The sequence below is a fragment of the Amblyomma americanum genome, chromosome 7 (genome assembly GCF_052857255.1).
Source record: "Amblyomma americanum isolate KBUSLIRL-KWMA chromosome 7, ASM5285725v1, whole genome shotgun sequence".
NCBI classification, from domain to species: Eukaryota; Metazoa; Arthropoda; class Arachnida; order Ixodida; family Ixodidae; genus Amblyomma; species Amblyomma americanum.
The window spans coordinates 77294545-77319345 of NC_135503.1; the positions used below are offsets into that span (position 1 = coordinate 77294545).

A 24801-nucleotide genomic window follows, 5' to 3' on the forward strand; every position below is an offset into this window, starting at 1 on the left:
GAACCCACTGAACTAAATTCCTTACTGCATGGCTAGCACTTCATTGCGTGTGTTGCACAGGAATAATTTCTCATAGAGGTTACGAAGGGATTAACACATGTTGCTCGCCCCTTCCCAAACTGCGAGAAAAAAAAAAGTTCCTACGCTGCGCACAAATAAACATTCAGCGTTTTATCGTGTTCCAACGACAAACAATGAAGCTAGTATAACTAACACGACATATGCAAGCGTCCATTCTGAAAACAATGGAATAAACCTCTCGCGCATCTAATCTTTCTTTTTTTCTGCAAGCACACAACGAGCTAATCTACAATAGGCAGAACTATATCTCATAGCATACACGTGAGCGTTTCACGACGTTAAAGGCCGGACCATGGGGCAGCGCGTTTCTTCAGCGTCCCTTTAGTGTGTCTGCTACAGGAGTCACCAGAGGCAAAATTTCGCCGTTTGGAAGGTGTTTAATACAAACAGAGACCTTCGCAGCGTCGAAATTTCGCTTCCGGCGAAGAGACACTTTCCAAGCGTTGAAATTTCGCCGCCGGCGATGCTAGCCGATACGCTGACGCAGGGCCTAAGAAACGCTGCCTTGGGGATCCACCTTTACGATTACACACCGACCTAAATCGCAGCGTCTAATGACTCCATTTAAATAAAATAAGCTTCGTTCTCACTATAAAACATATCTATTGTCAGTAAAAAATCTGAATGAACTTCGACGTCACTTTGGTCGACCAGCTTGGAAACGATGAGCGACGCTTCTGCGTCCGGGTACAGCCACCGTTGTGCTGTTCTTCGTACCAAAATAAAACGTCGGAGACAAGCACATGCGTCACCGTTGCACGCGGTTTAGCATTGTTACGGGCGTTTTAACGTAACCGCGCACGGACTTATAGCGCTTCGGGTTTGTTAAACCCATGGTGAAACATCGGCCCACTACGTGATTGTAGCTCGCCCACATGCGTGAATGACAATCTTTACCACTCGCTTCGAGGCGCACAAGCTTTGCCTTCTGTAGTAGCGGACTGGCAGAAGGTTAAAGCAGAAGCTTACTTACAGTACAGTGCACTAGAAGCTCACTATACTTGCAACGAGGGAACTGGCAGGAACAGGACGAAGCAAACGCTCATGAACGCTGGCAAATCCAACGTTTAAAATAGGCAAAGTTAGCGGCTTGCAGGGTTACCAGATCGCCCTAACTACAGGTCGCCAAATTCGGCAACGTAACAGCCCAAATGTAGCCAAAGGCGAATATTTTAAGTAGCCCCGGAACAGCAAAAAAATTTTTACTTTTTGTTAAGTGATTTCTTAGGCATTTAAAATTCATTTTCTGCAAGAATATGCACGTATTACTTTTTTCCACGCTTTACCTTTCGAGATGATCACAGAGGGCATGTGCTTCACCCTACAGTGGAAGGCAGCGGGGCTGACTTACCCAAGGCATTGGGGTTTAGGGATAGTGAAGAAAAAGTGGATTTTAAGAGGTTAGAAGTAACCAAGCGAGGGTTATCTGATTGGTGGCTAAAAGCAAGACAGGAGTAAAATTTCACAAGACATGGCTAGGTGGCTTGAGCCACCACCCGATGTAAAGGGTTCAGCCGTATCCATCCATCCATCCATGATGCATTACCGCCAATCAGTTCAATGGTTCGTGGCATAGTGCGGTCTTCATCGGCGTTTTTAAATGCATACTTTAAAAATGTTGGTCTTCGTCACAAATTCAGTGTCTTCTTTTTCTAAAAGCAGAACTATCGATTTTGCATTATGGAGCTCATGTTTCGCTGAGCGCAACCCAACGCCATAAGAGAAAAACTAAAATAAATTGTCACAAGTAGGCTAGAGAAGGATCTTAGGAATCGTAAGCTGATTGGGTAGCGGGGCTGCAATTGACTCATGTACAAAATGTTTTAACTGAAATGGAACAAAAATTATTGGCCCGGTTTCAAATCCTTGCAGCAGCTATCCTCCGTTTCTGGCCAGGCCATGGCGGCGTTTGATACGGGTAGTGATAACAAAGAGATCGTCTAGAATATACTATACTTAATTGTTAATATGCACAGGAAAAAATTTAGTCCAAAAATAGCGAAAGAAGACACAGATGTCATTTCTGTTGTCTAATCAGCTCTCGATTTTGCTGGCAGCAAAAACTTCAGCTGAAAACAGGATGTGATAATTTTGCATTTTGAAAGTGTGGACATATCACCGATATCACTCTGCGTAGCTCGCATACGCAACAAGTTTCGCTTTATTTTGAGCTGAGCTCATATATATCGATGCTCCAACTATAGAACTGAAAAAATCAGGTATTTTTAATTTGAAGAAAGGCCATAAGCATTTAAGCAAACGTCTCATACAGCAGTATTTATGCCCTAGAGCTGAGCAGAGTCGGCAGAGAGCACGGATAAAATTTTCTTAGCTAGGTGATTTGCAATGAATCAGTGTACAATCTTAGCGGCGCATCTTCTGCTTGATTGCTATCAAATTGCTTTTAAATGCAGAGACGAAATGAGGTTGAAATTGTTTTTTGGGGGGAAACGAAATGGCGCAGTATATCTGTCTCACATCTCGACCGACATCTGAAACACGCCGTAAGGGATGCATGGAAGGGATAAAGGAGGGACTGAAATAGTAAAGGAAGAAAGAGGTGCCGTAGTGGAGGGCTCCGCAATAATTTCGACCACCTGGGGATCTTTAACGTGCGCTGACATTGCACAGCACGCGGGCGCCTTTGCGTTTCGCCTCCACCGAAACGCTGCGTCGAAGGCAGCGATTTCCGTACGTCAGTAGCGTTCATGGCATTGCCATCGCAATCGTTTCGATGCGTCTGGCGATGCGCCTTTCGCACCCAACTCCTCCTACCTGCTGGCCTTGCCGCGCCTATGCCCGCATGCGTCGAAAGCTTCGTTTCGCTTCGTGGTGCATGTAACTTTTTTCGTGCGAACTGCGCTGCGTGCTGTATCGCGTAGCACATCGGAGGGCGTCGGCGCCGAAGGCTCTGGTTTCTAGGCGAGGCGAAAAACGCAGGTGAGCGGACGTGGGATGCGTACGCGAACCACGTTTTTTCCTCCGCTCGGCTCCTTACGGCCAGCTGTAGTGCAGGCTGGATGTCTTGAGAGGGCCGAGGCGCATCTGATGAGCAAGCGTATCGAGCGTATGCGAAAGTACAAGATCTGCGTGATCCCGAAGAACTGAACTTCACATCCGCTAAAGTAGTTTTCATCTTGCTGCTCCGGCTGACGACTACAGTCGGGAAGCGGCGTCGGCGTCGTGGCGTACCCTCCCGAAGTCGCCAAACTCTCTTTTTACTCGTGACGAGCAGCGAAATGTCTTCTTAGCGGCCTGAAGAACCCGCGTCATCGCCTGTGAAGTACGCCTTGTGACGTCCGCAGCGCCTTGCGTATCAAGTGCGTGGAGAAGGCACTGTTTAGATGCGAAAAAGAATTCTAATCGCCCTGTGAATTTGCATTGCGCCTTCAGTGCCGTACATCGCATTTGCTGCAATATAATGGGCTCTTGTCCTTGCCTTTTCTCAGAGGGCAGTGCCGATCCGTGCTTTACATTTTGGTTTGCATCGTGACGCTCCTTTCATGGTGACCTTGCACATAATTAATGACAGCTGTCATTAATTGTGGCTTCTTAACCACCAGCTTTAGAGCGTCAAGTGCAGCTTTGAAATTAGCAGAGCTCATCAAATCGGCAGCTACACCAAAGAATTTCACTTCACACTTTTCGAACAAAAACTGTTACAGCGGCTGATTCCCGTGATGCGTTTGTGATCTGCACGTCGAGAGCTGTGATGCAGATTGCACACGCTCATTATCTTGGTCATCCAAACTGTGCAAAAATGGTCCTGTTTTGCTGAGGAAACTCTATGCAAATAGTCGAGATAAGGCTTTCACAGCAGTTGGAGCTGCTATCTTGATCTAAGCTTAAGTCAAACCTGAAGGTCTTTTCAGACGAAAAGTTGCAACAGGTGTTCCTTATCATGTCATTGCCAAACATTGTCCCCACTTGCTACTACCCTTTTAGGTTTACTTGGGCTGAGATGGCACAGTGAATAATGGTTCTGATGTGATATGCATGGATCATGAAAATATATAGCTGCCTGCTTTCTGGACTGTAGGAAACAAATTTTCTTGGAGTTTTGTTGAAATTTTGAAAATTCTGTCATTAGTCACACACAATTTATTTCCTCATGTTTTGTTCAGTGAAATACTGTCTTAAAGCCATACGCAAAGTTGCTGTGAAAGGGTCTTTGGCAGGCAGTTGCCATATTGAATAGGTTAGGGAATTATACCCATACTACAGTTGAAATGTAATTTATTGTAGACTAATTTATTTGAGAATCAATTACTGCCATTTAGTTGGGTATATATAACTATGCAAATTTAATTCCTTTTTTTTTAAGGAGAGCTACATGTGCATAGAAAATATACTACAAAAAGAAAGGATTCTAATTTTAGGAAGTCTGTTTTGTGGACAATAAGTTATAATGCATTCAATATTCTCAAAAGTAGGAGTGTCAAGCATCAGTACAACAACTATAGCATATCCCATCATTATTAGCGATGCAGGAAACCTTAACCTCAGATTCACTGCAGTGGTCGTGTTGTGGCAATTTGGACCTTTGCAATTGTCCTCATGCAATGTCCTTGCAGGCCGACCTTGAGCCTGAGCAGTTCAAATAAATTCTCTGGAACCTTGTCCGGGGTTTACAATGGGTGGGGAAAGCATTGCCAGATTTTTCTTGACGAGAAATTTTCTAACTTGCTCTGATAACTGATTTGGTGTGTTATCATGATTGAGAATCCAGGTGGCTGCGATCTCAGGGTGGATGCAAACAACTCCTTTGCAATAAGCGATAGCGCACCTGTTTGTAACATATAGCAGTTCCAATATGTCTGCTATTGACCTGATGCTGGTCGTCTCTTAGCCCAATACAGACTTCATTTTAGTCTAATTTTGCTGGCATTTTCAACATTTCTGGAGTGTCCTCAGTATTTTTCACCCTACACCTCTTCTCATCCTTTTCTGAACACATTATGCCACCTGCACCTGGGACCCTGGAGCAGAGGGGGGGCAAGGGGTGGTCACCCACCCAACATTTTAAGGCGAAAGGCTTTAATGGCTCATACTCCCGGTCAAGATCCTGTCCGTCCTTTACATCGCCAACCGGAAGTCACGGCAACGGAAGTGACGTCATACCGTCTGTCCATCCTTTACGCTCTTCAACTCGATAAGAAAAAAAACCTTTGTGCATGATTGGATTGAAGCAACCATCCTTCCGTTCCGCAGCTGAGCGTGCTAATGATTACGCTACTTCCTGCCAACGCATATGTAGTTCTTGTTTAGGACGCTGGAGAGTGTTTGCGGAAAGCCGTCGAATGAGACGGATGCCTCCCAAAGGCCCTCCAGTGTCTCCAGCCTTTAAGATTCACAAGCATTTGTGTACTTAACATCTTAACCATACATCAGTGACACAAACAGCAACACCGCGCTAAAGGCTTTCGCCTCACCTCGCTTTAGGTCAACAAAGTGTCCCCCTGAATTTTTTCCAGAGGGGGCGGTGCCCCCTCTAGTATCCTATTGCTTGCACTTGGGCCAGATTTCTGACAATTCAAACACTTCAGTTCTAGGATATTTTTAATACAAAGCACAGTGGGGCTGAGCTACTTGGCTTCGTAGCCAGTTGTAAAGCATTTCATATATGAGTGACCTAAACCACTCGTGTCCCAGCAGAAGTCGACTGTCTGACCTGTGTACATGATCATGATTAGCAGAATTTACACAAACTGTGCACAAACATTTTAATGCAATTGATCACTCTTCATACATAAAGCTTCTCATTTCAATTCATTTTATATTGCTGTGAATCTTTGTACCATTTTTCGTGTGCACTGAAAACCGGTGGTACGCGGCTTTTATCTTTTCGTATTGTAATGCGAGATGCGACCAGACTTATCTCCATTGATCATGGACACATGCAAATGCCTCCTCATTTTTCCAGATTGTTGTAGTTGCTTTTGGTTCTTTATCTCGAAGGTTCCTTGCCAGCTTTAAATTGAGCGCGGCCAAGAACTGCAGGCATTCAGTTTTCGATGACCCCCGAGCCTGACAGTGGCTAATGGCTATCGCCGCCACCGAGATTCAGTTCTTAGTGGGCTCGAGTCAGCTCCTTAAACAGTTTCCTTTGGAAGCCTTTTTGTTGTCTTCCTGACTGCTGGAGTGTCGTCACCACAACGCTACAGTTTACACCAACCTTTCAGCATTGAAAAATTAACAATATAGATAAATATAAAATGTATTATGTAAATTAGCATTAAATAAGTAACAAAATGAGCTCGAAGTCTTGCCAACCCCCTGTAAAAAAAAAGTTCCGGAGCGAAAAATGAAAAATAAAAATATAATATGTAAATGAGCATTAGTTAAATGAATAACAAAATAAGCTCGTAGTCTTGCCTCCCACTCAAAGATATGTTTGAGCCCTTGACCTGTACTAATCCACCTGCACTAAGCCACGTGCACACTTGTGCTTTCTACAAAGCCTTTTCCCCTTAGACTTTAACATTGCAAATGTCTTGGTAGTGGAGTTACGCAATTTGACACAAATTGTCGCGTACTGCTCTAAACTACTCTGCATTTTCATCATGATGCAACACTGAAATGCTGTGTCACTTTGCTGTCAATCGAAGCACTGCAGCAGTGCATAGGTAACTGATCGGAATCTGAGCATATGCTTGACATTCTCTACTGCCTGCTGCATCTAATCGCACCACTCGTGGTACAGACCACGTGTATTGCTTCCTGAAAGCTATATGCCTTGTTTGCCCTGTGATGCCTTGCATATTCCGTACAATGCATGCGTGTCAGGAGTTTTCTTTATGCTCGGAAAAAGAATAAAATCATCATATTGCACAAACCACATGTTCCATCATATTTTTCAAAGCAAAGTAGAACTGCCGGCTGCTAGAGAGGTTGAAGACATGCTTTGAGATCACTCTTGGCAAAATCTAACTTTCACGACAAAAAACGCCTGAAATTTCGACAAGCGTACTGGTACATAGAGTTATAGACTGACTTTGAATTTTGGTGTGGATTTATTTTATGTGCCTGGGCATGTGTGCATAGTTTATCATTTTAGATATGCAGAAGTTAGTCTGGTTTTCTAATTTTATTTGTGCAGTAATATTTTCACGGTGAATCTAGTAGCTGCCTTTTAACAGTCACCCTGGGGAATGTTCCATCAGTACTGAAGAGCGTGTTTTTTGTAGGCCACAAAGCTGTGATATCTTTAGCACAGTGCTAGAACTGTGTTTGAATTGGGGCACAGTTTACTCAAATGTACACCAATGGCAGATGTAACATTGCTCTAGAAACAGTCAAGGCTTGCTGCTGAGTGTAGAGGTATCTCGGGAAAAATGGAAGTAATGATTTATTACAGTAAACAGCCTGAAAAAAGACGAGGAGTAGGAATGAATTGGTACTAACTTGCCCAACTTACGGTACTGTGAAATAATGATTGGCGTCATTTGCAAGGTCGTGATAAATTTCACACATTTGTGTACTGAGCTGGCACTAAAGACAGTTTTATGCATCCATTGCTGTTATATGTGTGTGGCTGCATTTTGTCACAAAAGAAGTGCTTTTGATGAGACTGTTGGTATTTCCTGAGCTTTTGCCACGACTGATAGCCTCATCTGCGACACAGTCGTTCAAACACTAGCGGGCAAGTGTACTTATTTCAACAAAAACTGGTTGCCTGGCTGATCAGTTTCGTTTTGGCCTACCCAACACCACGGGACAGTGGCTGCTCCAACACACTGCAACCAAGGTGACCAAAATGACACGTGCTTTGTTATTTCATCACACACAGGCACACTCTTTCATGTGAGCATCATGTGAGATCCATTTGAGCCCCCAGTAGACTTATTTCTGCACTTTACTAATGAATGAAACCTGCATTGCATAAAGTCCTATGCAGGTAGCACTTCTAGTAGTAATTGTAGTAGTTTTGTTACCCTTTATGCACCTTATTCTGCAACGCACCGGAATCAGAATTGGCTTTTCTATTCCGTGTAGCAAGGAGACAAAGTCTGTAATGCTATCAAGTAAACTGACCTCTCCTTTTTCTCTTGCTTGCAGGTGGCGTGCTGGCGATAGCATGTTTGCTCAGGTGCTGACACGATGCCTGCAAACATGTGCCTCGCTTCGAGTTGTGGAAAAGACGACCCTCATGGAACTCCGCAGGAAGACCGGCTACACGTTTTCGAATTGCAAGAAGGCACTGGAGGCCAACAACAATGACCTGAAGAAGGTGCAGTTGAAGTCACATGTCTAGTTTTTTGCAGATTGCAGTTCATGGCGGAGGGTACCCAGCTGTAGCAAGAATTTATTGTGTAGATTGGGCAAGTTCTCACTTTATTGAATTTTGTGGTAATGCTCTTCTGCAAACCAGTGATTTCTGGCCCATGTGTTGATGATGTAGCCTAATGGATATGTGCCGCTCAGAGGTAGAGAGCTGGTGTCACTAAAAAGTACCTGCTTCCTGTTGTATTCATTTGTGTAGCCCAGAATAGGTTGCACCAACTTTGTCCTGTATTGAGCAAGCTACTGGAACTATTCATTCTTACCAAAACCTAATCAACTCCTCATGTGGCTGTGTTTGTTATTGTAGTTAGTCTGAGGACCTTCAGTATTAAACAAGCCCAGACTCTACCATCATGCCACATTCTGTAGCCGCGTTGCTGAAGTTAAATTAGAGTAAAAATAAAATAAACCTTGTTCTTGTTTTCATGTAGCTGACATTGTACCTATCGTGTTTTTCTGTCAAGCACTGATATAGGTTATAGTTCCACAGGCATGCCTGTAATAACTGAGACGGTCTTGAGGTTGCATACGCAGACCTCCAGAGATCAGTCTGGTTTTCTTTGTTGTGTGTGGGTGGAGCCAGCTGAACTGGTTGCTGCTTCAACTTAGCTGATCTCATGTTAACTCAGTATGCCAAAAACTTCAGAAATTAAAAAAAATGTATTTTTAGATATAAAATGCTTATTTCACTTCGCAGTTCGGAAACATGATTTATTGGGGGAAATAGAATCGCTTGTTTGTTGCATGCGGTAAAGCTTCAAACATTTGACATCTACTTGAAAATCAAATTTCTCATCCCGCACAGTGATTTCCTTGTGACAATAAGCTAGAATTATTTGCTTTTCTTGCACAGTTACCTATTAGTAGTTGATGGCATCAAGTTTCAAGAATGGTGTCCAGATAAGACTCTCGGACCTTTCTGAACACACACAACACACCCCTTGCACAGGCAAAGTTTAGGCCCCCTTGAACCTACACTAACAGGCACAAGCTTTTGCACAGTAAACTTCTTGAGTTGCTACGCAAAAAGCGCTCTGTCTTAAATGTAGAATGCTGGTATATATAGGTGCAGTGTGCAAAAAAAAAAAAAGCGTGCTAAGCTCCTGCAGGAATTCTGGCCTCCAGCTGGGCAACTGCTCTGTTGAAAGAGGACGTACAAAGACAGAAGTGACAGAACAAGCACTATGTGTGTCCCCTGTTAGCTCTTGGCGCCTTTTAAGTGATGCTGAACCTAGTTAACTAGACCAGCAGAAAACCTGTTTAAGTGACCTCCGCTGCTGTCCTTGAGGCCCTCCCTGTGACAGCACTGTGCTGGATGATGATGCAGGCCGAGAACTGGCTTGCAGAGGAAGCCAAGAAGCATGGCTGGGCCAAGGCAGCACAGATGCAGGGCCGCTCGACCACCCAGGGTCTGGTTGCCATCCATGTGGACGGGCCCTACGCAGCCATGGCCGAGGTAAGGGTGTGTCAATGCAAGCAAGCATATTAACTGTGTGTGATGTTGTGACAGCATGGCAGTTGTTAGTGGTGCGATGCTGTGGACACTTAATTTATTGTTTTCACCGAAAAGAAATGTATGCAATGCCTGATATGCCTTCACATTCTTTTTGGGGCATTTCTGATAACTCGAACTTCCAGTAAGACCTAGAAGGTTTGTGGTTTCTTTCGTGTGGTTCCTTGTTGTCTGTGGTTCCTTTTTGCAGTGCCTCTTAAAGGGAGCCTGCTGAAATACATTTCACATTGGGAGTTGCACATATCTCATTGATACCTGTGTCAAGGTTTTCTAGTTCAACACCCCATGGTGCTGACCAAGAAGAAAACTGGTGCACTGAAGCAGCTTTAAGGAAATTTAAATTGTTGCTACAGTAGAACCCCGCTATAGTAAACTCTGTTATAGTAAAAACTCTGATATAGTAAAGTGAAGCTGCGGTCACATTTTTCCTTCCATAGAAGACTATACATATTTTTTCCAGGTTATAGCAAAGATTTTTTTAGAAGAAACGGCTATAGTAAAGAGCGTTTGGCCGTGGCGATGTACTTCCCGCGGAATGATGACATCGCGCCACGCGCGAAGTCAAGGTTCGCGAGGCAAATAAATACCAAATACGATAAAACGGCACTCTTGAGGTGGCTTCACCACCAAGCTCAAGAGCCGCTAGGAGAAGCCAACTTTCTGAAGACCTTGACGCTGTGAGGCAAAGCGCGCGGCGCGCATTGAAATAATGAAAATAATTATGAACGTTGAAAGAAGGCCGCGTGGGTTGCTGAGAAAGGAAAGCCAGTAAAAGTGCAGTAAGGAGTAAAAAAGGGCGTGCGTTCATAGCACGGCAGCGCGTAGCACGGAAGCGGCAGCAAGAAGCGGAGGCGTGGCGGCACTGTGTACGAGGTTTGGCCGCGCTGGACTGTGTCCCGCGCGTTTCTTAACTACTGCCTCCTAAATGACACTGAGGCCACGGAAAACGGCGCCATGAGCATGCAAGACTTTAGTTTTCACATGAAACCAAACTCTCTTTATTTTCGTAGCCACGTTGCATTCGTGTAAATGCGGTACTTCCCCAAGACATAAATGAAGTGGAAACCATGACAACATGTGATAACTGGAAATAATTATCACATAAAGGCATGGTAAGAGCAGGATGTAAGCTATTTCTGAATGTTTCTTCTATAAACCAACACTTTGTGCTTGTAAGCAGCCAGAGAGCACAGTTGAGCCATGGCATCACCAACAACTGATATAGTAAAGACCCTGATATAGTAAAGATTTTTGCTGGTCCGAGTGACTTTACTATAAAGGGGTTCTACTGTACCTGTTTGTGTGTGTGTAAACTGGGCTCAGGTTCTGACTTAGATCCCCACAATGCCCGATACCTGAATACACACTGAATGGCTAGAGCAGTGGAAGCACTTGTAATGTTCACTTGCTGGAAAGACTGCATTCGCACCATCTGTGCCATTTTTACCTTGCTTTAGAAAGTCCCGGGTGTCGTCAAAATTGCGTAGATTTCTTTTTTCTTTTTAATGAAAAGGACGACTTGCTCATAAATAGATAGACATGTCCTGATTTAGTATATTTGGAAATAGTATACTTCTGGTCATTGGCAAATCATTGGGGAAAGGGAACACCTTTGTTGTCACTGTACCTGGCCACAACGTCTATGCAGCTGCGGCAGTCAATCCTTCCAGAACTGGAATATGTCCATGATTGCCTATAGTCGGATACAACTCAAGCATGAAGCGGCAGATGCCCGTCAAAGGAATGCATTCAGCGAGTGGCATCAAGCATTACTCCCTTCTGACTGATTCTCCCCCTCTCCCCCTCGATCGATCCCCTTTGACCTGCTGGTGTGAAATCATGGGTGGCAGCAGGTGATTGGGGAATAACTTCGGCTTGACCAGATTAATCATGGCGTCATGGAAATCAGTCGACGCCATTGGCTGGAGAGCCTCCTTTGAGTAGCATCTGCCGCTTCATTCTTGAGTTGTATCCGACTGTAGTTACTATATTCAGCCTTCACTGTCAAAGTCTATGCAGCAGGATTCCGTAGATGTGCTCAATTTGGCTACTAGATCTTGTTTCAGTAGCAATGCACGCATTCCTCATTAATGGATGGTTCAGCAATACTTCACATTATAACTGAAAGCTTCTGCCACTTCCACTGCTCAAGGTAGATATGGTGAGCACTTTCTGTGATCTTTCCTAATGGGCATCAAGAGTCAAAATATGGGCGCTGGTAATGCCAATCTCAGCATTCCTTTGTTTGCAGTTTGCATTCATTTGAAAGTGAGTACTTGGTCAAAAGAACTATGTTACTGACTGGTGTTCATTCACAAGCTGCACAGACCTCGTAACGCTTGTTTAGAGCATTCAGGTAGTGCTGCGCGGAGGAAATACAGTGAAATCTTAAAGCTGGTATTGACATCCATTGGTAATGCTTGCGCTCAAGCGCAGCCAAATAAACCTGTGACCCACACAGTCACGAGTGCCTTGCCCTTAGCAGAACAGCTGCAATAAGGTTTCACTTCATCTATTCCTCAGCACACCGCTTGAGGGCTCTAGACAAGTGTGGTCGGGACTTTACTTCCAGGGCTGCGAAGTAGAGTACGCTGTTGTATCTTTGTGGTAATGCCAAGCAGGTCCATAGCCCTTCAGCTTCACTTTTCTTGCTTCAGGGCAATTTGTGTTTAATGTCTGTAGATTTGTGTTTAACAACCAAGTTTACATGCACTAGGGAATGTGCAGGTGGGTGAAGCATATGTTTTGTATGGTTTTGGCCTGCGCTAGTTAGTGCATATCAGCAAGAATGCTCTCCATAAAATAAATGTAGACAATAGGAGAGGCATGGTAAAAACAGTGCTGTCTGTGAGCTAAGTTGTTGAATTTATACAAGGGTTTTTGTTTTTTATGCTCACGCTCACACTGCTAGCAAAGCATGTCTAACTTGCAACAAACAAATGATGTTCCTATCAGAGGTCTGTACAGGTGCTCGAAGGATAATCTTCTTTCCAGACAACCGCTCTGAAGTGGTAGTAACACTCATTTTGCCTTCCTTATGTGTGGCCATGATTTTGAAGTCACTCTTGCCTTTGTATTCATGTTTTTGCCATAATGGCAAATTTATCTAAGTGACCACTGCTCCAACAAATGGGGTGTTGACCATTGAGCCATGACCAGATGCAGTAGGCTCAACTGTCCATAGTTCAAACTGGAAATGGAGCAAAATTTAGTTAGAATTATGTGGACTTTGAAATAAAGGGAGCCTTTCTAGTGCAGTTGGCATTTATGGTCCCGTAACATCATTTCGGAACTGACAAGAGTTCACTGTGTTATTGCACAGCTTGTGGTTGAGTCAAGTGTTCTCTTGTTGTTTAATTCATTTGCCATCTGGCTACACATTTCAATGGAGGTGGCAGTAAAACTGAATTGAATCAAACCTGGTGCAGGTGAACTGTGAAACGGACTTTGTGGCACGCACCCCTGACTTCCAGAAGTTTGTGGAGCAGCTGGTGCGGTCATGTGCCAGCCATGCAAAGAAGCTGCCATCCCTGGAAACATCCATCATGAAGGTGCGCTTCATCAGCATTGTCGGAGGAGGTTGCCTTGCTCTGAGCCGCTATGGAACAGTGGAAGTAATACAGTGCATGCTTGAAAACTGGATCATTGTTCCACTTGCACTGTTGTCAGTGCTCTCTTATTTGCTGTGATCAAATTGATGCAGTTATGAGAGACAGGCTTAACTGGTGTCACTGTACTGCACTGGCAAACATTGGGGACCGTTTGGATAGCATTTGAACTAAACCCAGGCTTATGCCAGTGTGTTTTATGTGTTCTTTGCTTGCTACTGTCTTTGTGTATTCATGTTCTCTGGTGTCAGTGGTGACATGGCTGAGGCATTCTGTTGCCAAGCTCAGAGATGTAGGCTGCAATGTGTGAGTGCAGGCTGCATGTAAAGTAGTGTACAGTTCAATCCCGGCACAACGAATGCCGCTTCAACGAAATTTTCGCCACAACGAAGTATTTTTCATTCTCTGTGAAATCCCCATAGGAGTTAATGTATTAAAATTCTCTCGAAAACGAATTACTTTGTGAGCACACATTCGCTTCTACGAATTTTTCGCGAGCCTTCACTGATCAGTGGCCCGCCTTTCTTCAAAAGTTGGGTGCTGTACAAGATTATTCCCTGCTAAAGCAGTGGCTTGGAGCAGCTAACTAATGCATGGAATGTATGTTTATTACATTTTCATGTATTCTTTATTAAAAAATTTGGTTAGGAGTCGTTTATTCGTCATAGGGAAGCAGCGAGGGGACTTGTTGGCGCCGTGCGAAGGCCGCCGGCCGCACAAGGGCCAAAGACGAATCCAAATCTAGTCGCCAGCCTCCCCTCCCCGCCTTCTCCGCAGCCCTTGCCACCATTTTCTCGTGTGTCGGTGTGTGTTGATCGTCGATCTTTCGCTTCAGTCTGATCTCGTTGATTGCCTCTGCCATGTCGCCGCCAACGAAGAAGCGAAAGTTTATTTCGCTAGAAGAACAGGGTAGAATTATCGCCGAAGCGGAAAGAGGGAAGAAGAAGGCGATTATTGCCGCAGATTTTGCCATCGCGCCGAGATCGCTATCGACGATTTTGAAGAATAAGGACAGCATTAGCAAGGCACTCTCATCGGGCACTTCAGCGCAGCACAAGAAAGTGACGCAACCAACGTATGAAGAGCTCGACAAGGCTGTCTATGCTTGGTTCGTCGATGCGTGAGCAGCAAATATGCCCCTGAGCAGTAAAATTCTACAGCAGAAGGCCCTAAATTATGCTTGTTTGCTAGGGCTGAACGACTTTAAGGCAAGCATAGGATGGCTGAATTGCTTTTAAAGAAAGGCATAACATAGTCGGCAAGTTTTTGTGCGGTGAATTGGCATCTGCAGACGTTGACGGCGCATCAGCATGCGCGGCGGACAACATGACTGACATAATGAGCAGTTACGCTTCGTCTGATATTTATAACGTAGACGAGACGGGCCTCTTCTATGAGATGCTGCCAGCGAAGACGCTTGATTTTAAAGGGCAGCGTTGCCACGGAGGCAAACGTAGCAAGAAACGAGTGACTGTGCTGCTGTGCACAAATGTGGATGAGTCTGACAAAAGCCCCCCGTTATTTATTGGCAAAAGTGCAAAACCGTGCTGCTTCAAGGGGAACAGGAGCCTACCTGTCAAGTACGTGGCAAACAGCCGGTCGTGGATGACCCGTGCCATTTTTGCTGACTGGGTGATGGCACTTGAGCGCGACATGAGCAGACAAAATTGAAAGGTTTATTTGCCCTTGGACAATTGTTCAGCGCACCGCATTGACGACGTCAGGCTGCCAAGTGTGGAGCTGAAGTTCTTCCCACCGAACTGTACCTCAGTCATTCAATCCCTGGACCAAGGCATCATCCGGAGCATGAAGTCTTCCTACCGGGAGAGGTTGTTCCAGTGGCTTCTCCTGAACACCGACACTGGTAGGGAGACGAAAGTTGATCTTTTCATGGCTTTAGAAATGATGGCTGCGGCATGGGGAGCAACACGGTGCAGCGTGATCCGCAACTGCTTCAAGCACACCGGGTTTGTCGACAGCAGGGCGACCAGCACGACTGCGGCCACAGAAAGTGTACCATCGTCATCGACTCCGGGGATTGACGTTACTTGGAAATAGCTTCAGGAAGCTAGAAACGTCGCTGCTGACATAGCGCTGGACGATTTCCTCGACGCTGACGTGGACGTGATTGCCCACGAGGAACGAAGCGATGAAGACATCGCCAAAAGTGTTCGCGAGCCGGAAGAGCCGTCCGATCATGAAAGCGACTCCGGTCAAGATTTACCTGCCCCGGCAGCCTCATTGCAGGTACTGGATGCCTTCGACATTATTAGAAAATTCCTTGTCACACACGATGACGATGTTGCGATGTCGCTGCTAACAGAGTGCGAGAGTCGCGTGACGCTGCTGCTGGCAGTGAAACAAACGCAAGCAGGCTAAGCTCACAAATTTCTGGCAATAAAACTATGTTTTGTTGGAGTTATTGCTTTGCATTTTTGGTTAATTTCTCGACAGCGAAATTTCGCGACAACAAAATTTCTTGCGCGTCCTGTCGGTTTCGTTGTTGCGTGATTCAACTGTAATTACCTTTGGTTGCACGTGCATCGCGCACTTATTAGGCAAAATAAGCGCAGAACCTTCTGTTGTCTCATCTTTAGATGCTGCACAGAGCTGAAATTTGCAACAGGGTCCTGTCGCATTGTTGTTTCTTTTTTTTATTATTGGGAACATAACCAATAGCTGTGTTAGGCCTCTCTCATGTAGAGGGTTTCTCAAGTGTTCGCTGCTTTACTGGGAGGTCAGTGTTGCCCACTGTTCTTCTATGCTTTGCTGTGCGCTCACGCGAGCAGGTGCGCCTGGGCACCAAGGAGCTGGAAAAGCTGCGTGTCAAGGACGGTCACACGGTGGAAGAGGCGCGGGCGCTGGCCGTGGGCAAACTGGGCGAGCAGCTCGCTGTCCGACGAGCCCTGTGCCTCAGGGGTGAGGCCGGGACCACACTGCTCGCCGGCTACTGCCACCCACAAAGCGGGGACAATGGGGCCAAGAAGTACCCTTGCTTTGGTGAGTGAGCCTGGCTGCAGGAGTAGTACTACATAGTGCTGTCTCAGGTGTTTCTGGTCTCCAGTAGCTTTCGAAAGTTGAAGAACCCTGTGTGTCTTGGCTTCCGTTCCTTCCTTTCCAACATACAGGCGAGAAAGTGTGTACAGGTGCACGGCTCCTCAAAAAAAAAAAAAATGACCAAATGAAAAATAACAACTGGCTGTATTCTGAAACAGTCTGCTGCAAGCAGTTCCAGTAAGACTAGGCTCAGAGTAAACTGGATGACAATAAAATTGGGGCTTGATGTGTGCATGGATTTAGGTGCTTGGGAGGAGTCTAGGAACCCAGTTTGAGAATAGTTGCTTTAGAACGAAGGAAGTCGGGAGCAAAACAGAAAGATACTCATTGCAGTGGGAATCAATGGCACTAGGAGAGCTGTGGGCTTCATTTTTGTACTAGAGCTCCTTTGTATGGGGTGTTTGCAGTGTGTAGCTTGTCCTTCATGGCCTGCTGCAGAATTGTAATGCTGTACTGCATGGCTGGCTTTCACATGGCCTTGAAAACAGACAGCATTGAGAGTAACTTGATTTGAGCGTCGAAAGCTTGCATCTTTGCCGGTTGGAGACTCAGAAAACTTAGCAGCCTTTACTTTAGTTGGGTTGCAGAAAAAACAAAGAAAGCTTATTTTGTGATTGCAAAATCTTTTGCAGTGGGTTGCCATTGTGCCTGGAATGCTCTAAGGTCTTATTCTTGGCATTCTCTTTCAAAAGTGTGCATCAAAATTTGTTATAATTAAAACCTCTTTGTCTATGCCATGTTTCCTCCAGCATTTGATCTGTGTTCCGAAGGCGGTGTTGCTTATGTTGTGTGTAATTTAGATGCCTGCTGACACCTGTCTTTTGCGTGTTGATGTTGTGGAGGTAGGCAACGAAAGTTGTTTTTTGGAGAAAGGAAATGGCGCAGTATCTGTCTCACATCTCAGTATCTGTCTCACCTGAATGGGGCCATAAGGGAGGGGATAGAGGAGGGACTGAATAATTTCGACCACCTGGGGATCTTTAACCTGCACTGACATCCCACAGCACACAGGCGCCTTTGCATTATGCCTCCATCTGGATCAGTAGCCGAGCGCCCTAACCACTGAGCCACGCAGCGGGAAGGAGGTAGGCAATCGTGCTGGTGTTTGGTGGCAACATTATTTGCAACATTTTGTGAGCATTCTTTTAGATATATTGGTGGCAGTAGTAGCAGATGTTCGTGCTCTGGTGGAAGCATGTGCTGTGGCATTCTGGCAGATGCCAGGGTGTACGCAGGTGTTCTGGAGTGGAAAGGCCTCATGCTTTGGACCTAGTCTCAGCAGTAAATTATATTGAAATGTTCTTGCATGTACTGTTTCAATGGACTATCCTTGACTGTGTTTTGAAATAGCTAAGACTATGTTTTGATTGTCTTTGACTGTGGCCTTGACAGAGAAACTTGACGTGCTGTTCTGCCGCCTGGGGCACTCATGTGGGCCACCGTGTGCAGGTCGGTATGGTGCCCTGGTTGCGTACCGTGACCTTGGGGACAGCCCGCTGGGCGAGGAAGAGATGGAGGAGGTGGGGCGCCGGCTGTGCCAGCAGGTGGTGGCACTGAACCCTAAGTCAATTGGCCTGCTGGACGACTACCTGCTGCTGGAGAAGGAGGAGAAGGAGAGGCTTGAGAAGGTGGAGCAGGAGAGCAAGGCGAAGGCCAAGGACGAGGAAGAGGCCAAGGAGAAGCGGGAAGAGGGGTCCGAGGAGAGCCAGGCGGCCGAGGACAGCAGCGAAGCGGCTGAGGAGGAGCAGGTGCGGCAGCAGTTTGAGAGGCTGGGCCTGCATGCTGACCCACCAGATTTCAGCAAGCATATGGCAGCACTTGACGAACGGGCAAATATACAGTAGAACCCCACTATATATAGTAAAGTTGCATATTGTAAAAACGGGTTTAGGAAAGTGAAACTGCGGTCTCGTTTCGTCTTCCATAGAAAACTGTACATATTTTTTCTTTATAGTAAAGACATCTTATATAAAAAAACAGTTGTAGTAAAGAGCATTTGGTAACATACTTCCCGTTGAATGATGACATGGCAAAACAAGCGCAGTGTAGGACATCTCAGAACAACAGGCAAGCAGTGGCATAATTGCAAGGCCTGCAGTCACAGGCAGGTGGATACCGATATCGAAGAGTACAAAACGGCACACTTTGAGATGGATTAAAGGGGCAGTGGGACATTTCCTGTACTGCCAATTGTTGTGGTTAAAAGGAATCATCGCATGTTCCAGAAACATGTGCCAAAATAATTCCAGCTACTTGATCCCAAATATTGAACCCGAAGCTGATCGCAAAGAAGTTTGATGTATCTACTATTTGATATATAAAAAATGGTAGTAGCTAAGCTTGTCTGTAAACTAGAAGCAAGAATGTACTGCAGCCATGCTAATAACATGCCCGCTGGCGTGCTGTCAGCGCACCGCTCACAACGCGTCTTTAGGCCTAGTATGCTCACATCGAAACTACAGCAGATAGTGCTTGGAACCAAAGCCACTGCCTATGATAAGACTTCTAATCCTGTTACCAGTACACTATAAATAGAGAAATCTCTTATTAAAATTAGATACAGTTGATTTCTGCAACGGCAGCAAGTGAGCTAAGCACACCAGGCAATAGCCACCGCTAGGCTTCAGTCAGGTTGGCTTCACTGCATAACAAACTGTGCACCAAAGGCTGCCTCTTTGGGTGGTGTCAGGTGGAACGATGAGTGTGAGAGACCGAAGGCTAACCTCACGCACCCAAGTTCACTTCACTTTGCAGTGTGGTTTTACTGCGCTAGCGTAGCCAGCAGATGGCCAAGGCCGTGCAGCCAACCCATCTCCATGGGCAAAAAGGGATCATAGGAGCACTGTTAGGAGAAACACCACATGCAGGGGCACTGCGCTGTTTGATATTTCGAACGTCCCCGTGAACTAGAGTTCGGTAAAAATGAGCAACAGTGCTTTTGTATGGGATTTTCAAGGGGATGATCTGACTTTTCGATACGAACGAAAATTCAGTATATCTGGGTTCAATATATCCGGGACTGGCTGTATTCAAAACGGAGCATGCAAATGAAATTTATCCAACTTCGAAAATTCTAAATAAAAATGAGACAAAAACGCATTTTACTCGCCCGTTTCACTCATCCAGTGCTGAGATTGAGTGCTACCAATCAGAACTGCGCCTTGCACACCCACAGCGGAAGCTTGCATGCAATTGTTGCCCCACGAGGGCAGCCCGCAGCCACGCATTTTGACAGTGTCCTCCCTCCGAAACATGCCGTAGACGGGGAAGGGGCGACTAACCGAACAAACAAAGCTCGCTGATGTTCCTTTGCTGTTAGGATTGGAAGGCTACCCACCAGCTCCCCCTCTCATATGACTCAAACTCCCCACTCACATTATAGTCGTGGGCATGTTATTTCATGCAAATGCAGTAATTCTGTGGGACAGATGAAATCGAGAACATGATAATATGGAATGTCATAACTGAAAATGAAGCAGTACCACTTTATGGGATGGTGCACTTTATAAGGTATGCCCCCGTCACCCAATGCTCTTCAGGGCCTGTGAGGTACAAACAAAGAAACAAAAAATAAAATAAGAGTGGAATGGAAGGTATTTCCAAGTGTTTCTTTTCTAAACCAGCAGTATGTGTTCAGTAAGTAGCAAGATTATCTGACTGCATCCTCATAACCATTTCATCATCAACAACTGATTTAATAAAGATTCTTTCTGGTCTGAGCAACTTTACTTTAGAGGTGTTGTACTGTACAAGCATAACTTCCAATTGCTGTCTGTTTATGGAGCTGGAAGCCATTTTGTGACACACCTTGTGGGGCATCCTTGATCACCGCTCTGGACCCTCATTTGCTTTAAGTAGCCTCAACTGACGGCGTAAACTTTTGTGCTGGTTGATTGGTACTGGCTCAGGATGGTGCTTTCTAGTGGCTACTAGCTCACGATAGGGCTTTAGTAGTGAATAATTCTAAATGATGATATTAGCTTATGATGCCTTTGTTGTTGCTGATGATTTGTAATATCTGCTTGCATAAAATAATCAGTCAATTTGGAGATTCAATCACGCACACTTTTAATGGCCCCATTTATACTGATACTTGCATGGTACAAAGGTGGTGTTACTGTCACAGTGCAAATTAGGGCTGTGGCACTGAGTATCATGCAGGTACCACCAGCTTTTTTGCTTTCAGTACGCGCAGAGTCTCCTTGGTTTAAAAATGCCATTCAGCACTTACAATTGTAAACTAGCAATTCTCAGTGACCTGTGGATGACAGTTGGGAGAAGTTTCCTTTTGGGAGCCCACACACAACATCTGATTGGAATGTTTTGGTGTCGGGTGTCATGGTACATAAGCAGCTGAGGCTGCCATGTGCCAGTGCTTGGAATGTAGCATCTTTGGGGTGTTGTCATAGCTCAAGTGGTGCTGCATGATGACCGCTCCACTCCGTGCAGCCACCAGCCGAGGAAGAAGAGGAGAGTCGGCTACTGTTCCAGGACTACGTGGCAGATCCGAGCGTGCGAGTGGGCCGGGTGGTCGCCGAGGGCCGCATCGACATCATGGACTTCGAGCGGTACGCCTGCGGCGAGTGTGCCGACCAGAGCGCATAGCTTTGCTGCCACCCCCTGTCACGACACAGCCAGCCCGATTATGCGCCGTCTCGGCCTGTGGCGTCACACGTCCGCATTTGCAGCTTTCACCAGCTGTCCAGCTGTTCGAGCGGTACGCCTGCTCAACATTTGGCCATGCTAGGTGACGTCCTGAGCCAGCAGGCTTTAGTAGAAGCCACCCACTTAGTGCCTTTCCTCTTCGACACTTGCAGGGTCGACTGCAGCCGCATGAATTTAGGGCAAAGATTCTCATGGCGCATTGATGGCTGCCTCGGGCGCATTTAATGGGGCAGGCGGAGGGAGTTACTAAATGTAATCTCTTGTCCGTGCACTGCGACAGTTTTTGCTGCCACGATCGCGGATGCACGCTTCTTCAGCAATCTTGATATTTCCAGTGGGCACATCTGTGGTGTCATAGTCTGGCCAGCAGAGGGGCTTTACTGAGGGAGAGGCAGCAGAATTTCGTGCATTGTACTTGTGAGCAGTGAGGCAGTGTGCTGTGGCAGTGTCTCCACTTGAACGCAGCATCGCTACTCACTCCACCAGCCCCATGGCGCCTTCTGGGTTGTGCTTTGTGCACGTTGTTTGGGCCACCTACAGGCAATCAGCTGCTAGCCCAAAACTGCTGCTGATGCTGTCATGGTGTCTGCGTTTTCCGTCGCCTATATAGTGTGCATATATTAGTTCGTTATTTACCGATAGCTACGCATATGAGCTCGCCATTTTAAATGTAATACCTTGTGCACGCATATGTTTTGGCATGTCAGCGTTGGTGTTTTTGTGTGCGAAGCAAGACTCTGCATGTTGTAAACATCTGCAATCTTTTGTAGCAGCATTTGCTGTTTGCAGCCTGTCTCCCATGCCCCAGCTGGGACCTTACTTCTTTTTGTTGCTTATTTATGATTATCTTGCGCTAGTTGTTGTCCAATGTATGACCCGTATATCATTTTAGTTGTGCATAAGCGCCATCTTAAGCATGGAACAATATACCTTGCCACCGTGGGCCCATCACATGTGCATGCAGTATCTTGTTAATAAATCACGTTTTCAGTCTGTTCACGGTGCCTGTACTGATTATGTGGGCATTCTTCTAGGACGAGTGGTGCATGCTGTGGAAATGGGACACTGTGGGTGAAAGCAACACTAAAAACAATTTTATCATTCTATGCCTTCCACAGCTGAATTCTATGTGTGTTTAAATCAGTGCGGTTGTCTGTGTCATCCATGTTCTCGGCGTGATTGGTAGTATAATCTGCAATTGTTATAAAAACTGCTTTTTGGGAGTGGAATAGCTTTTGTGGCATTTTTTGTGGTCAAAGTTGTTTCCTCGGAACAGATTGGTTGTGATGGCATAGGCTTTTTGGCTGGGCCAACTCAGTAAGGCCAGAGTGGTAAAAATGAAGTTTGATTTATTGTTCCACACACAGTAGTAGTAGTAGTGCACAAATATCGATATAGTCGCAAGGTTTCTATTTTTAGTTGTGAAGCGAATACATACAGTAAAATTTCGTTGCAAATTGGTTATTTTCAAATAGTTTTGAATATGAACGTAGCTAGTTTGGTTTAGTTTGGATTATAGGGTTTAACATACCAAAGTGGCTAAGGCTATGAGAGGCGCCGTAGTGGAAGACTCCGGATAATTTCGACCACCAGGGGTTCTAGTATTAGAGTACATGGGCCTGGAGCACACGGGCCTGTAGCATTTCACCTCCATCGAAATGAGACCGCCATGGCCAGGATCGAACCCGTGTCTTTCGGGTCAGCAGACGAGTGCCAAAGCCGTTGAGCCATTGCGGCAGCTTGCAGCTAGCTTAAGTTAGACAGGCAGATGAGATTAAAAAGTGTGTGTAGATATGGTGGCCGCAGCTGGCACAGGACAGGGTTAATTGGAAAGATATGAGAGGGGATTCGTCCTGCAGTGGGCATAGTTGGGTTGATGATGATGATGATGATTGAATAGTTTTTAGCAAGACACAGCTGCAGAAAGAAACCATGTGTTGCGCCAGTTCTGTGTTGCTAGCACAATTTACTGCACCCATAGGGATACCAGGCATTAAATAAGAAGGGGAGGAGGAATCATATTAATACAACTATTTTGTAGATTAATAACTTAGGACAGTTAGTTCGATGACGAACATAATTTTGTTCAGCGAAAAAGAGTCTAATATGACTGTTGACTTCCTGTTAACGTGACAGAGCAGCTTACTGAATGTTATCATTAATTGTTCTGAATGGCCAGATGCTTTTTTACTGGCATAGTGACGTTGGAGGCTGCTATCAGCAGGGCACAGCACAATGCATTGCTGGCAGAAATGCTGCAGGCACAACCACAGAGTTGGGACCATCTGTGCATGCACAGTGGCATGGTACTGTACAGGCTATGCTAAAAGTCTCCAGTGATGTGGCGTGTGGCGCTGCACATCATTTTGGGATCCACAGATGCGCAGCGACCTTGTCGCACTGGATCACACCACATTGTTTTTATAAAAGGCCTAGCGCTACCCTACATGTATGCTTTTGTCACGCGCTCGCAACGAATTCAACGAGAGAAAAGAAAGTTAATTGATGTGACAAGTGTGGGACGGTGCACGGTGCCGTTTGGAAACACCGCAATGTTTGGCTGCAAGTTCAGATGGACAGGAAATTCCTAAAGTTCTAAACGTTCAGGAGATTTAAGTGCAGCGCAAACTGAATCAAATGCCAAACATTATTTGCAAACGATCTGCAAATTCGAATATTTGCTCTCCCATGGTCTGGAATGTGCTGCTGAATGGTCTACTAGTTCTGCAGCATACACTTGGAGCCATAGTCCAAGTTTTAGACAGTACGCTTTTAACAAGCAGTGCAGATGCGATAAAGATACATGGCAGTGCACCCACATTTAATTGACAGTTGAGCTGGGCATGAAGCATAGAGACCAGCTGACTGACGTCTGCTATGCTCTTTGGCCTTAGGACGTTCTTCCCTTTTGCTTGTATAGCTCAGCCGTTTATAACGTAACCACTTATAATGCGGGACCGTATTGTACGTGGCTTTTTGTGGCAACCGCTTCACTTCCCATAGAGTTCAATGTATTGGCGTACCGCTTAATACGCGGCAGTGCGTAACCGAAGACCACGTAGAGTGCGGCTTCATAAAAGCCTGGAGGCATGCGTACCGGCGCAGGCCCGTGGGTACCGGCGGCCGTGAGGAGCGTGCTTCCCAGATTGCGCAAGAAGGGCCAACAGGCGGGGCGGGGGAGCGTTGTCAGCGTGGTTGAAGGCAAGGCTGAAGGCAGGAGAAAGAAAAAAGAATAGAAGTCGCAAAGCAGGTGTACTTCCTCTCACTCCCAGATGCGCCTCCGTTGGGCACACTGATTGGACAAAACTTGAAAGCACGTGATGGCACTGCCAGACGAGCACGACGCGCATGCTGGAGCAGCGGCCGCGAGCGAACGTCATGACGCTGCAAGCGCTGCTCGTACCATGCGCACGTGGGGCAGCATCTTGTCACACCAGAGCCCAGGAGCGAGATATGGGTCGTCGCGTGTAGCGAAAAGTTAACGTAGGCAAGTCAGCTGACAACGTAAGCAAGTCTACCAGCCTTGGCTGTCTTCAATTCCGGTGGTGTCTGCTCCTCCGAAAGACAGGAAACGGCAAGCTCTCGAAACCAAGC

General features: G+C 45.9%; 2 protein-coding genes across 4 annotated transcripts in view; one reads left to right on the forward strand and one right to left on the reverse strand.

Annotated features, from left to right (window-relative positions):
• The window catches only part of LOC144099331 (uncharacterized), a 49140-nt gene extending 47975 nt beyond the window's left edge, over positions 1–1165 (reverse strand). For all 3 annotated transcript variants that reach the window (XM_077632553.1, XM_077632552.1, XM_077632550.1), the window contains exon 1: positions 1055–1165. The gene's annotated coding sequence lies outside the window, so the exon portion shown is untranslated. The remainder of the gene's footprint in view (positions 1–1054) is intronic.
• Positions 1166–2819: 1654 nt separating this feature from the next.
• mEFTs (elongation factor Ts, mitochondrial) lies at positions 2820–22206 on the forward strand. Its single transcript, XM_077632556.1, has 7 exons — positions 2820–3021; positions 8140–8311; positions 9692–9820; positions 13306–13428; positions 16275–16485; positions 17992–18290; positions 20992–22206. Exons 2-7 carry the CDS (start codon positions 8159–8161, stop codon positions 21145–21147), a joined length of 1071 nt encoding a protein of 356 aa, XP_077488682.1. The 5' UTR covers positions 2820–3021; positions 8140–8158; the 3' UTR covers positions 21148–22206.
• Positions 22207–24801: the final 2595 nt, after the last annotated feature.

Coding starts and splice junctions, on each gene's coding strand:
- mEFTs (XM_077632556.1), top strand. CDS start 8,159: ATGTTTGCTCAGGTGCTGACACGATGCCTGCAAACATGTGCCTCGCTT. Junction 9,821..13,305: donor CCTACGCAGCCATGGCCGAG/GTAAGGGTGTGT, acceptor AACCTGGTGCAG/GTGAACTGTGAAACGGACTT. Junction 13,429..16,274: donor TGGAAACATCCATCATGAAG/GTGCGCTTCATC, acceptor TCACGCGAGCAG/GTGCGCCTGGGCACCAAGGA.